Source organism: Mustela nivalis (genome assembly GCF_964662115.1).
Source record: "Mustela nivalis genome assembly, chromosome: 5".
NCBI classification, from domain to species: Eukaryota; Metazoa; Chordata; class Mammalia; order Carnivora; family Mustelidae; genus Mustela; species Mustela nivalis.
Genome location: NC_139024.1, coordinates 42,322,073 through 42,337,157, shown reverse-complemented (window position 1 = coordinate 42,337,157; position 15,085 = coordinate 42,322,073). Strand labels below are relative to the sequence as shown.

At 35.8% G+C, this 15,085-nt stretch overlaps 1 protein-coding gene across 3 annotated transcripts in view; it reads right to left on the bottom strand.

The window, feature by feature from the left end:
• RARS2 (arginyl-tRNA synthetase 2, mitochondrial) overlaps positions 1 to 15,085 on the bottom strand; it is a 61,974-nt gene that overhangs the window by 23,978 nt on the left and 22,911 nt on the right. For all 3 annotated transcript variants that reach the window (XM_082730614.1, XM_082730615.1, XM_082730613.1), the window contains 4 exons: positions 10,126 to 10,223; positions 6,669 to 6,724; positions 4,272 to 4,355; positions 1,636 to 1,712 (listed from right to left, as the gene is read on the bottom strand). In XM_082730614.1, coding sequence (XP_082586740.1) covers positions 1,636 to 1,712; positions 4,272 to 4,281 — 87 coding nt within the window. In that variant the 5' untranslated portion in view covers positions 4,282 to 4,355; positions 6,669 to 6,724; positions 10,126 to 10,223. The remainder of the gene's footprint in view (positions 1 to 1,635; positions 1,713 to 4,271; positions 4,356 to 6,668; positions 6,725 to 10,125; positions 10,224 to 15,085) is intronic.

Below are 15,085 nucleotides of genomic sequence, written 5' to 3'. Positions count from 1 at the left end.
ATCTGTATACAGAATACAAATATCTGTATACTGAATACAAAGAAACATACATTTAAGTTTCTATGGAGTGAAAACAGACTTTACTAAAATATTTAAAATATTATGAGCAACAATGACTTACTATTTTCAGGATTAAATAAAACCTCTGAGGTAGGGTGGGAGAAAGAGGAAAATAGGAACTCTCAAATTTTAGAGTACTCAAATGTACTCTAAATTCTTTAAAATGTTCTCCTAATGACATAAGATCTCTGAGCGAGTATTTGTATCTTCTGTGGCATCAGTGTCTATGTTGGCTCAGAGCTGAAGAACGGTTCATTAAGCTTGTGGTAAAAAAAATACCTGCCATTTCCAAGTTTTGAAAAATAATACAATAAAAATTCCAGGCACGAAGGTGGCATGCTTTACTTATGAACAACCGTAAAGAATTATTAATTTTAAAACTCTTGCTTATCAATAAAACTCAATGGAAAAGAGAAAAAAAATCTTTTTGATTACTTTTCTAAATCCAAATGTAGACATTTATAGTGCAGTGCAGGCCTGGACTCAGGAGGAAATTATAAACCCTTAAAGGTCTTTAAGCATTACAATGTGATTTTTGTTAAATTTAACTACAAAGCCACAGGAGAAAAATCACTTATCAAAAAGGAAAATGATGGGGGTGCCTGGGTGGCTCAGTGGGTTTTAAGTCTCTGCTTTCGGCTCAGGTCATGATCCCAGGGTCCTGCGATCGAGCCCTGCATCGGGTTCTCTGCTTGGCAAGGAGCCTGCTTACCCCACCCCTCTCTGCCCGCCTCTCTGTCTACTTGTGATGTCTGTCAAATAAATAAATAAAATCTTAAAAAAACAATAAGGAAAATGATGAAGCATTCTTGGTAGCACTGGCTAGAGAAGCAAAGCATTATTTTGCTAAGTGCTCTTCCTCACACACAGGAATGAGAGCTTTAGTCGATTCCCCGTACAGCACCAACACAGCTAATGTTGTACTGGTGTTTCTTTTGTGAGGCCCAGAAGCAACAGAGATAACAACTAGGACGATGAAAAGGAAACACATCCCTGGAGATTAATTGGACAGAAAGACCTTTACTAATGAACTTCAGGAAAAACTGAGCACAGAGAATCAAAGTACCCAAGGACTAAATGAGGCAGAAAAAGGAAGGAGTTCACACTGGGCAAAAGTCAGGAGGAGCCCAAAGATAGAAATGAAAAAAAGCACACACAAATTCGGAGAAACTTCTGTACCTTCCAACCACAGCAGATCAAGAGGAAAAAGTATATACTCATGTTTTTTAATTCTAAATGAATTATAGTTATTGCCATGAAGGCAGCTACAATTACATAGCAATGATGAAAAAATTAAAGAAATCTGTGTTGAAGCTATTGTCTTACATGTTTATTCTAAGACAACTCTATATCTAGAGAAATACTGTCCCAAATCAACTAAAACAGAAATAAAAGACAAACACTTGGATATGAAAAGGAAAAGAACTCCCTAGTAAACTAAAAACATTTTCAATTGTTTCGGTTCCCTGTTTTAAGGAAGGTTTTTTAAAACCTCTGGGATTAAAAATTAATCTGCAAAGTACTCTGAAAAAAATAAGTTAAGACATTTTCCACTATTCTTTCTTGCCAACTTACTTCAAAGAGATGCTGTAAAGGATTGGACTGAAGTTTTTCTTCATAGCCAAACAGCTGGAAGCCAGTTCCCAGAAGACCTACCACAATAATCCATAAATGAAAACATTATAAAATGGCACAGTAGAGAACAGACATGGCAGGGAACAGGTTCAGTTGTATCAAAAGATCAAGCTCTCATAATTATATGTCCTGAGAGTGCTGCAAACATATGCCATCATCTTCAGCTACCCCATAAACTCGTGTAAGTTAAATTCAATGTACCGAACCACAAATTCACTATATTGAATAGATCACTGCAATTAACTTCACAGACACCAACAGATTATGAAGTCATAAAAGGTAGGGTCTAGGACTAACTTGTCTTTGTACTAACAGTGCCTAACACTTCCCTAGCAGACATAATAAAACAGCTCTCCTAGGGAAGGACATCATGATTCTAGAAACTGGATGTTTAAAATTTCTGAAAACAAGTTGATAGGAAGTGATTTCAGAACTTTCTTACTAAACCTGAAGGTGTTAAAATAAAACAAAGGTAGAAATTGTGTTGGTGTTCTAATATTAGTTCTTAAACCAATGACTGAAGGAAAATAATAAAAGATAAAACTCAAAACATACCTGATTACCTCTCCCATTCAAGGTGGCCAATCAACAAAATTCTTTTTTATCTGGCCATGTATTTGTCTCTTATTTGTCAATGGTTTTTTTGGTCTCTGATGGTAAGTTCAGCATTCTGGGTTAGTGTTAATTTAAACCTTAATTTTTTTTTTTAATAATAATTGAGGTAACAGACAATGAGTACTTATACTCTTAAGATATTCTTGCTAAAAGATGACCACGATTTCAGTTTGAAAGGATATATGCAGCCTGGGGTCAAGAGCAATAAAAGGTTGTTCAATTATTTTAAAAACCAATCTGTTTCTACAACTCTATGGAAGAAAAGTATACCAGCCCTATTCACTTTAAGCAGAAACAAATGTGATTATGATTCAGGGTCTTGGGAGCAGAATGTGGAAAGATGCCCAGAGTATCTAAAAAATGGAAATAGGAAAAGTAAAGGCCAATCTCCATTTAACATTCAACCTAATATATTTTCAAAAACTAATTTTGTGCTTAGAAACTATCTGCCAACTTTCAATATGAGATAGCTGAAACAGCCCAAATTAAAACTCTTCAACAATGATGGTTATAATGGAAATGGTGACAGATCATTAACCATAGCAGTCCTTTAGAGGAAACACTGCAATAATAAAATCCTGAAGCTAAAATTAAAGAATACTAAAATCACCATATTTGCTAATGCCTGTGAAATGCATAAATCGGTTAAATTAATGTAAAGTGGATACCATCTATTAAATCTGACTGTTGAGCCTCGAGCCTAAACCTCTGACTACCAGCTGTTGTGAACTGCAGGTGGGTCTTTAAAATGCAGGGCATGTTTTCTGATTTCCCCACAATGAATACTAATGGCACTGATAACTGGTTTAAGTTCTACCCTTTTTAGAGTCTAAAAGAGATTTTTATTAACTGAAATGAAAGAGAAGATCATGATAAATCCGTCTTTTGGAAACTTTGATTTCATTTCACTAGATAGGACAGAACATAACAGTATCAGTGAACTTTAGAACTGGCAGTGCATCTTGCACTTTATAGAAGCTTTAAAATATTATCTAGTCTTTCTTTTGGATTAGTACCATAAAATACTTCCCACAACAGATTCATTGATCACTCTTAGTTCTTCTTATGTGCCATGCACTTTGGACACACAAATAATGAAGACACAGTCCATGCCTTCAAGGAATAGATCAGCTAGCAGGGGAGAGAAGCACACAAATGAAGAACAGACTACATACCAGCATATCTGAGTACAGCTGGCTACTAGGAACGTCGTCATGTGAGATGGAGGCAAGGGTCTATCTGTGTGACACAAGGGCTGGATCTTAAAACACACACAGTAGTTGCCAAAGGTTTTTAAAAGCTTGCATTTCACATGCTACTACTACCAGTACTTTACTACCTTAGCAACTTCATTTTATCTTGCCCTTCCTTGATTACTGGTATATTATGAGCAAGGAATGGTTCTGAGTAAACTCACGACATTACAGATAATTTACAGCATTTAGCTGTTTGGGTCTTACTCCTTTCTGACCTCCTGCCACTGTACAATTTTAGAAGGAGCCAAAGTATTCCACTTTCTTTTTCCTCTATGCCACAGCGTCTAACAGATAACCCTCCACGTATGATGGCCCAGGGAGGCTGGACTTCACTTGTTCTAAAAATGGCAGGGCTGTAATTGAGAAGGGTATATATAGCTAGACTTCCTGCTTTCCTAGTACATTCACTTTTGCATTTGACAAATGTAAGCTACTTTTCTTTATTAAAACCACAAAAGCCTGTATTTTTCAGGTATTTCTCTGAATGTGTGAAGTTTCCTCTCTCAAACTTATCTGTGTAGTGAGAATTACTCTAACAAACAGAAAACAAGCTTTATGCAAAAGAGCCATAAAAAAAAAAAAAAGGTAGGAGGCACTACTTTATCTACTGGATTCTGCCTATACTCTGTCAGGATCAAGTAACATAATATTAAAAGAAATTAAACTTAACAGTGAAATGAAAGATCAAATCTCAGACTTACTTACCAAACTGCATGCCCCAATCCCCAAGGTAATTTATTCTGGTTACTTGATGTCCTAATGCTTCTTCGAGATTTGCTATAAAATTTCCTAGTAATCAACAAAATACAGTTTCTCATTCTTGTTATCCATTTTGGCATAAGAACCATGTGCTTCTCTATTATCAAAGCATAACACAGAAAATTTTTTTTTACAAAATTTGCCAACTCAATTTTTTTTTACTAAAATATTCATTATGGCGTTTTCATCTACATTAGGAAAGGGAGTAGAGAATTAGTTTGGGGGCAGTTAGTTATTCCAAAGAATCTCACAATTTTCACAAGAACAGTATTTTCAGCAATATCCATGGGAGTTGGGAATACAAGTTAGAATAACAATTTCAAAGACAGAAAAGAACAGAATCTCAGTAATTAACAAGAAATAATTTGGCTAAGCCTTAAAGAGCCTGAGCCATACTGTGTCTTTTCTTGATAGCTCACTCTTCCTTCTTTGAATCACTTAAGTCTATCTCCTCATGCCTGCTCCTAAGAGTACCAGGGAGTTCGAGAACTTCATCTTCTTATACTGCTGACACTAGTTTGACATTCAGCATCCCCTCTACTCTCCTACTGTGCCCTTATGTTAGGACATTCAGATACACTGTGCATGAGACTTAGAAGGCAGAAATGAAGTGAAAGGGGAGCTACTTCTATTTTTTCCTGATAAGCTAGCTGTGGAGTATGGAGGTTTTTTTGTTTTTTTGTTTTTTGTTTTTGTTTTGTTTTGTTTTGTTTTTTTGGTGGCATCACTAATAGAGAGCACAGTATCCTGTCATATGACTTCCACGGGAACTGAAAGGGTATGGGGCTGCCTCTTTTGCTAATATGAATTCTAGAAGGCCTGACAGGTCTAATGGCAGCTTCCTGTGACTATGGCAGCATGGTTGTCACTGGAAGGGACTACAGAAAAGGCAGAAGCTCCCTTCATGGCCAAGCTCTATGGTATGATTTTGGGAGTCATTTAGGTTACTTAATCCAAAACTTCTTCAGCACTTCCAACAACTTTGCAAACTATTCAGCATCCTGTAATAAATACTTGCCTGCTTTTCCAACAGTGGATTTAGTTTTCCCCAAATAATCCTTCACCAATATGCATATCTGACTTAAATTACAACAGCTACTTTTCCAGCTTCCCTACTTTTAGACTTTCCCAGTCTACATACGTAGTTCCAACAGCAACCTTCTTCAGCTACTACTCAATACTATATTCCTATTTTTAATTAGTTTTTAAATTAGCAACTTATTATCCTGCAAACCAACCAAATAACACAAACCTAGGCTTTTGGAATGATTTTGGAAAATTTACTTTCGGCATATGAGTTTCCACAGACCACAGTTAACAGGTGTAACAAATATGACTGTTATGAAATTAACTGAACTAATACATGAAAACTTCAGACATGGTAAATGAATTCCCAGTATTATCTCTTACTGGTCCAAAATTTTCCTTAACAACTTTCAAACAACTTTACTATGCTCTGTCCATCATTTACTTTTGGCCTGAGTAGGTAGCTTTTCATATATAGTATGTTTTTTATATTCTTTTTAAAATCAAGTCCTGTCATTTTATCTCTTAAAATGCCCCACAAGGTATTTCCAACAATGACAGGTGACTCCAGTTCATTAACGATCTATGCCACAAAGTAAGGGCTGCTTCAACTCTTAAAAGTATTCAAATGACAGGTTAAATGGCTCTCCCTCAAGTATGTAATAGATTTGCATACCAGAAGATACACTAGATGAGAAACTTCAAAGTCTCTTTCAATTCTTTGAAACTGCAGTTTCAAATTGGGCTACTGCATCACATCATGTTTTAAATAAATGAAAATCTTAGTATATACAGCTACACTGAACATTACAACTATGAAGTACAATAGCAATCTTTCTTAGAACAGTCTTATTTCAATTTCCACTCTTGAATGCTCCAGTTAGTACTCAAATGATTGAGACTGAGCTTCTTTTTTAATGGAGATATAATTAATATATAATACCATTTCTATTTTTAAAACAAAGTCTATGAACCAAAAACCTGGGGGGATTATTATCATCCCCATGTAAATTATTTTCATTTTGCATCTTTCTTCTTTATATGATCTTCTTTATATGCATACATATTTTTAAAAAGTTAAAATTATTAACAAACCTAACAGTTAAAATCAGTTTGAGTTAACCTTTTGGTTTTGAAACAATTTTTTTTTACTTCTAAACCAATTTTTCCCATTTTATGTAATATTTAATTAGCATCAAGCTCATATAAATTTGAACTTTGTTTTTTGTCTTACTGTTATTAGAGCATTAAACCATTACAATGCATTATAAAATACTGCCCCAAAGTCGTGTTTCGTATGAAACTAATGACACTTACCTATGATGGTAGAACGCAAATGTCCAACATGAAATTTTTTGGCAACGTTGGGTGAACTGCAAATAATTCCAAAAATTATATTTCTGTTCTAAGAACAAGAGTTCTAAAATCAACTAGGTCATGCCTCCACAGTTTAATAATTGGGGATTAAGGCCTTTGGTAATTTAGGGCAAAGATAAGTGAAAAATTAGAAATTTAGAGCAATGATAAATTAGAACTCAGAAAGAATCATCCTTAGTGAAACTGATCCTGTCACTCATGAGGTAGTACCATACACAGAGAATGGCACACTTAGGAAGCAGATACATTTAAGGACTGATAAAAAGGATGAAGAAATTCAGAAATATTTTTCTGACACAAAAACAATGCAGATTATTAGGAATTAAACTTTGTGTACTAGATGTAAACCCTTTATCCTCTAAAAATTTACTGACCCCAAAGAAATTTTGTTTACATTGGGTATTATCTATCAAAAGTTGTACTCGATAATTTGACAACAGCAAATGTTTCTAGAGCACTCACTACCTGACAGGCACAGTTGCATGCACTTTACATACATTAACCCATTTAATACTCATAAGAGTTGCAAGCTAAGGTGCCCTCATCTCTTACTTTACAGATGAGGGGACTAAAGCAACATGGAAAAAGGATAATGAAGCAAATGTGGCAATATCTTGACGACTGCTGAATCTGGGTGAAAAGGATATGGGACTTAATTATACTGTTGTGTTCTGTATATGTCTGAAAATTTCACACAGGTTTCTCAATATTAGAAAATAATAAGTTAACTTGAACACAGCTGGATAAAAGTGGTAAAATGAGAACTTAATTTTGATCTATTTCTAAAGATTTATATAAAGGATATTATAATTTAAATACTTGATGCTATATTAATATGTGCACAATTATGAAATTATGATACTACAAGAATGCTCATTTAATCATTATTGAGGAAGAAAGCAAATGTCCTTCTATAGGATAAAAAACAAGGAATCTTCCACTTCCCACCAAGACAGAATAATAAGGATGGGATTTACCCTTCTGCCTTAAACAACCAGAAAACCAGAAAAATATATGAAACACTAGTTTTATAAACTGGATGGTGAAGGACTGTGATCCCTGACAGAATGAGAACAAACAAGTTTACCCCTAGCAAATTAAATAGCAAATCTGTGAGCTACAGCAGAGAAATCTACAGCATGGAATGTATTAGAAAAGAAGAAAGGTTTCAAACCAGTAAGTAACCTAAGGTTCTCCTTTAAGAAACTAGAAAAGGAGGACCAAAGTAAGCAGAATAAAGTCGATTTTATTTTTTAATTTAAATTATTCATGGCAACAGATGTTTTTATTTAAATTCAATCAGCCAACATATAGTACATCATTAGTCTCAGATGTAGTGTTCAACAATTTATCAGCTGTGTGTAACACCCAGTGCTCATTATTTCACATACCCTCTTTAATGCCCATCACCCATTTACCCCATCCTCTCCATCTACCTCCCCTCCAGCAACCCTCAGTTTGTTCCCTAGTTAAGAGTCCCTTATGGTTTTTCTCTGATAACTTCCTGTTCAGTTTTCTCCTCTCTTCCCCTATGATCCTCTGTGCTGTTGCCTACAAAGTTGTTTTTTATAAAATGACAATAAAATACTATGAAATAAAAATAGTAAGGCAGCTGAGAGACACTGGGGAGAGAGAGAGATGCCAGGCCAGCCTTCAGGTAAGCTGCCAGACAAGTAAATAAGTCACCTTGATTTCTAGCCCCAGTACAGTTTCCACATGACCAGAACTACAAATGACAACATGCAAGTCAAAGAACCACTGCGCTAAGCCATCCATGATTTCAAGATCTAAAGGGTCATGAACATTAAAATGGTTGTCTCAAGACACTAGTCATGAGTCGATAGACTTTTCCTTAAAGAATCAGACAGTAATATTTTAGGCTTGTGGGCCATCAGATCTCTATCTCAACTGTTCCATTCAATTCTACTCAACTGCTACTGTAGTATCAAAGCAGCCACTGTAGTAAACATGTAAATGAAAGTGCAAGCTTATGTTCCAATAAAACTTTATTTACAAAAACATATGGCAGGTTGGGTTTTGCCCATGGGCTGAAATTTGCCAATTCCTGTATTAAATGTTAGAGTAGCTTGTTACACAACTTTCATTGAGGAAAAAGAGCAGGCAACTTTCTTTGAGGGATGGCCTTCATGCAATTCCTCTCTGGTGTGAAGATGACCTCATGAAGTCCCTCTCCTCTCTGTGATACAACTAATGTTTAAACTCAACTTAAAATATGATTGGGGTGTAATGGTAGTATAAGATTTATCCATAATATTTGTTTACTCAGTAGGAGCATGAGTTTATTCACCATCAGTCCTTACCATAAACAAGTTCACTGAATCTCAGAGTCTGTCTTTTTTGAGAGTGGCAGAGACAGTACAAGTGTAGAATATATAAAACCTTCTCTTGCCTCTGGTTATCTGGGTGCTGACCATAACTAAGTTTGTTACCACAATAAGTCCTAATAAAGAATTAGGAAATCTGGGGGCGCCTGGGTGGCTCAGTGGGTTAAAGCCTCTGCCTTCGGTGGGTTAAAGCCTCTGTCCTGGGATCGAGCCCCACATCGGGCTCTCTGCTCAGTGGGGAGCCTGCTTCCTCCTCTCTCTCTCTGCCTGCCTCTCTGCCTACTTGTGGTCTCTGTCAAATAAATAAAATCTTAAAAAAAAAAAAAGAATTAGGAAATCTGAAATAATTCCCTCATCATTTTTTAAAAAAATTCTCCACAGGAATATATAGTTAAGAAAATAAAAGGGTACAGCAAGTTCTAACTTTCCAAGTGGGAAAACAGTTCATCAAGACTCGTTCACTTTTAGGAAGGCAAATACAATTACAATACAGTATCTCTGATCTTTTCCATGAGCTGTCAACCGGTCAGCTATACTCTGAAAGTGCTCCCTTTCTGTTTTGGTTGCCTAAAAACAGCTCAAAAACTAGATAGATATACTGACAGTGCAACAGGAAGTAATGAGGATTATTTAGAGGCATATTAAAACTTAAAGCTAGTTTTCTGTAATTAAAAAAAATGTTTACATTACAAATACCACAAGGCTTTGTTCTCTGGTAATCACATTACTTTAAAATTCTTAATATTGTAGTAACCATTACCTCGGATTTAAGAGTCTACAAAGATGGAATAAGTATTTCTTCTAAAAAAAAACCCTAAAATTAACTATTAAATACTTAATTAAAAAAAACATAATCACCAGACTTTTTTTTATTGGAGTCTAAAATTTTTATTCGCGGTACAGTGATCAGTTCACTGTAATATTAAGAAAATAATATAATCTCACTGGTTTTCTGTTTTTCCATGTGTTATGTCCTGAGGCGCCAGATGATAATGGTAAAACACTTACCTGCCCAGCTACCTTGACTAACCAACACATGAGTAGGCACTCACCTGAATTCAACCACGATCTTCTTCTGGGGAAGACCAGAGAAAAGCTCGCTTTTTAATCCATATTTTGAGCCATCACTGATGACTTGTTGTAGTACTGTCTGAAAAGTAAAATGCATGGAATTTACTAACAAAAAAAAATTGCAATTTTCTTAATTACTTCATTTACTCATTCTAATTTACAGAACTCAGAATTTCACAGCATTGTCAGCACCACCATGTTCCATTGCTAATGCTAGTCAAAACAGTAATAACCAGAACTAACATCTATGGGGGCTCTGTGCCCTTTTTATACATCACATATATTCATTCTTACAAGAACCAATGATATAGATATTATACAAATAAAGAAACTGAAGTTTAGGGAGGTTAAATAACTGTTGAAAGTCCCACAGCAAACAGTAACCCAAAACCAGAAGGAGCATCTAATACTTAATGAATGCGTACTATATGCTGGGCACTTCTGAGCATTTCCTGTGTATTAACTCATTTATTCCTCACAACAACCCTAGGAGATAAGTATTATTTTTTATGAATGAGAAAAGAGAAGCACAGAGAAGTTAAATAACTTTCTCACCATCATACTCTATTAGGCTACATGGCAAAACCTTTTTCACACCATAGCTAATGTGTTAACTACTGCATGACACTGCTACTTTTGTATTACTAAGGATGACAAGAAATGGTAGAAAACAAATACAAAATTGTAATTCAAATGCCTACTGGCTACATAAACAAAAAAGAAGGAAAACTAACAGAAACAACCGAAACATATTCCAGTTTCATTTCTAGAAATGTACATAGGTTATATGGTTCACAAAATTCATACTTTGTTTTTTGCTAATGGTGTGATGCGTTTATTTATAAATGTATTTATTTTTTAGTTTAGGGGTTTGAATTTACTGTAATGGGCTATTTACTCTTACATTGGTTTTGCTTCACAAACTGGATTCTGAGTCCTAATTATGTAGCTTATGATGTGAAGAATTTTACTATCTTAAGAGTTTATTAAGATGCCCACTTAATGGAAAAGGCAGACAAAGCAGCAGAAGGTAGCAAAGCAATACTTTTAAGCATAAAAAGTGCTAGGTTAAAGTCCAGATGCATTTATGTTATCTTTAAGCCTCACAATCTTAAAAATGGACATTTCCCATTTAATAGATGCAAAAACTAAGGTTCAGAAACAGTATATAGTTGTACAAGAACAGAAGAAATAATATTCCTTTCATTCACACTATATAGTAGGACACAGAGAGAAAGGATTAACATATAGAGACATTAAAGAAAACAGTGCCTGTCATACCTCAGAGGCCCATTAAATGTTAATTATTTACTCCAAGACAATAGCTGACAAGGCTGCAAATAGGGAGGTAAATATTAGTGAGGAGGAATTCAGAGTCAGATTATTCTAAAGTTAACATTCTACCCATCCATGTCACTTTCCATCCCTTTATATGTAATGGATGGTAGACTCCAATCACAGGAAGGTAAGCTCTCCCTGTACAAATGACCCTTAATTCATTGATATTTCTCTAGCACAAACAAAAAAAAGCAAGTTCAATGAAGGACTATCTTACATGCCCCACTTCTAAACCTTCCATTGACAATCTGATCCCTCTGCTACCTAGAGCTTCCTTTTCTACTATTCACTCTAAGGGCTCTCAAAGTCAGAATTAGAAATGCCATACCTGGGGCCCCTGGGTGGCTCAGTCAAGTGTCTGCCTTCGGGTCAGGTCATGATCTCAGGGTTTTGGGATAGAGCCGCACATCGGGCTCGTGCTAGGCAGGGAGCCTGCTTCTCCCTCTCCTCTCCCTTTGACCCTCCTCCCTCATTGTGCTTTTTCTCTCTTAAATGAATAAATAAAATCTTTAAAAAAAATTGGCACACCTAACTGAATGCTTAAATTGTTTAATGCAGTACTACTTTTATGAGTACATTTTATGTAAAATTAAAAAAAATTAAACGAATAAGGCAAAAGTCTAGAGTCCCTTTTGATCATCCACCCTAACCTGCCCTCCCCAGGGCGACTACTTTTCAAACATCAGCTTAGCTGATGACTACTCTTCTTCTTGCAACCACTAATCCTCCTTGGTTTTAAGGGTATTAAGCTTTACTGACTTCTACTTCTCAGTTTCCTTTGCAGGCTCCTCTTCCACTGCATGCCGCCCCACTCCCTACCCTGTGCTTCCTTCTTGCTTCTAGCTCCTTACTTCATACGTCCCCTAAATATAAAGTCCAAAGACTTCAACTACTACTTACCTAATAAAATCTTTCCTGTGCCATATACTGGTATGTCCAACTCAAAGATCTGAAGTGCCTGAGATGTGCAATGTAATATACTCCTCTTCCTTTTGCATTCTCTATCTACATGAACTTTACCTCCTCACCCAGCTAACCAAGTCAAAGACCCGGGAGTACCTAAGTTTTACCCTTTTCCCTCAACCTTCATAATCAACCACCTATTAATCACCAAATCCTGCACCTGCCACTGCCTATCGTTATAGTTATCCCCTCTGTCCTGGTTTAGACCCTCATCATCTGTCAGCCATACCACTACAAAACCACAACAAAACAATAATACATAACTATCTCCTTATATAACATGTAAATTTAATTAGATCTATGTTCTACTTAAACCCTTCAATGATTCCAAGACATCTAAAAGATTTTATCAATTTCTGTTTTTTTATTTTACATGCATTTCGTCTTTGTTTCATAATTTTAAGAAAACTGATTTGTTAAATGGCACATTATAACATCCATAAAAACCATAAGGTAGAAGTGTTAGGGTCTTATTTTTTGGGTAATAAATATATAATATTAAAATGAGGTGAATTTTGGGGTGCCTGGGTGGCTCTGTGGGTTAAGGCCTCTGCCTTCGGCTCAGGTCATGGTCTCAGGGTCCCGGGATCAAGCCCCGCATCGGGCTCTCTGCTCAGCAGCGAGCCTGCTTCCTCCTCTTCGCTCTCTGACTGCCTCTCTGCCTAGTTGTGATCTCTCTCTGTCAAATACATAAATAAAATCTTTTAAAAAAAAATGAGGTGGATTTTATTAGTGTAATACTAAAAAATTATCAAACATACCACCTGTGGTACACATAACACACCATGGAAAATGATGACGGAGGCAAAAAGCTGAAATTCTAACGCAGGGCATATAAGGCCCTTCACACTATCTAATTTCATACCCTCCCCCATGCCATCCTATGTGTGAACCATACTCTATCACCACTGATTTCCAGACAATGCCATGTTCTTGACCTTCTGTACTCTGACCCAGGCTATCTTCTCTGCCTGAATGCCTGCATTTATATCTCCCAGATATAGTTGTCGTTTTTTGTTTTTTGTTTTTTTTAAAGATTTAGAAAATTTTTTTTTTGCTTTTAAGTAATGTCTGTACCCGGTGTCTGGGTGGCTCAGTCAGTTGAGTGTCTGCCTTTGGCTCAGGTCATGATCCCGGGGTCCTGGGATCGCATCCCACGTCAGGCTCCCAGCTCAGTGGGAGTCTGTTTCTCCCTCTCCCTCTCCTACTGTTTCTCTCTCTCTCTGTATCAAATACTAAATAAAATCTTTATTAAAAAAAAAAAAAAAGGACTGTCTACACCAAACATGGGGCTTGAATCCACAACCCCAATATTAAGAGTGGCATCCACTTTTGCCCAGTTGAAGATTACCTGTTCACTCCTCAACTTAGACTTATGTGTACCTTTCTTTACATTGTATTGCAGCTTATACATGCCTCCACTGTATCATGCATCACATTATCATATCCACTACACATTACACTGGTATTTTTTATGCTTTTCTTTTAGATCATAAGCTTCTTGGGGGCAGAACACAGGCCACTTTATCTTTAGATTTCAGTAATATAGTCCCTGGCAAATAATAAGAAGAAGTTTATGAAATTAGTGGCAAAAGTTTTAAACTATAGAATGTCAGTGAGCTAGTAAAGTTCCTTGATATTCCAATAGATGAATAAGCTAGAGGTCCATCTACTCATCGTTAAGTACGTTAAAATGTAAGATGCTCTTATAAGAACTTCTACGGAAGCTACTACCACCTATTTGTTTTTTGGTCAATACTTGAAAAGAGTTTAATCATTCCTTCCATGTTCTCAGCCACTTGGCACTACATGTGACTTAAATGCATCTACTGCCTTCTGGCTTAAGCTCAGTTAGCAAAATAATGAGCAGAATCAGAGCCATTTAAGTTAGTATCTCTTTTTCTTTTTTTCCTTAAGTTTTAATAGAGCATGCAAAGTTGAATTTGGCAAATGAAAAAATACAGGTATACATGTAAAATAAAAATGACGTTATCCATTGTGTATTTTTAAGGCACAACTAAAAAAAGAGGATTTTGTTTGATTTTTTCCTTTTTAGTTAAACTCATATTTTCTTTTTTTCCTCCCCTTAAATGAATTAACTATTATTTTAAATTACTCTTGAAAGTCATCTGTAAGCTACTGACAAGTGGAAGCTTGACACCAAACTGACAGCTCTTCACAATGTATGAATTGGTCATATCACCTTATGGTTTCGAAAAATTCATTATCTAGTTCCAATGATTTGGCAGTTCCTACTGTCTTTAATTTCACATTCTAGTCTCCTATGTTTGAGGATGATTTACACGAAGACATTATACTGCCTCCGTTAGTGATCCAAACTTAAGCTAACATTTAATCATTTCCTGGGGCTGCCAGTGTTAATTCAGTTGCAATGCGTGAACAGATACGTTTTATGCAAGGCTAAGTTTGTACATGTGTAAGCAATGACAAATTCATAATTCCCTGCTTGAAAATTAAGTTTCAGACACAGGTCACTGGCTACATGTCAATCTTGATGACTTTAATATGTAAAAATATGTATTAATAATGGTCCCAAAGGGTTGAATTTTTTTCTTGATGTGATCTGAAAAATTCATTATACATGCAAATGGCCCTTCTTTAAAACCTGAAAATAATGAA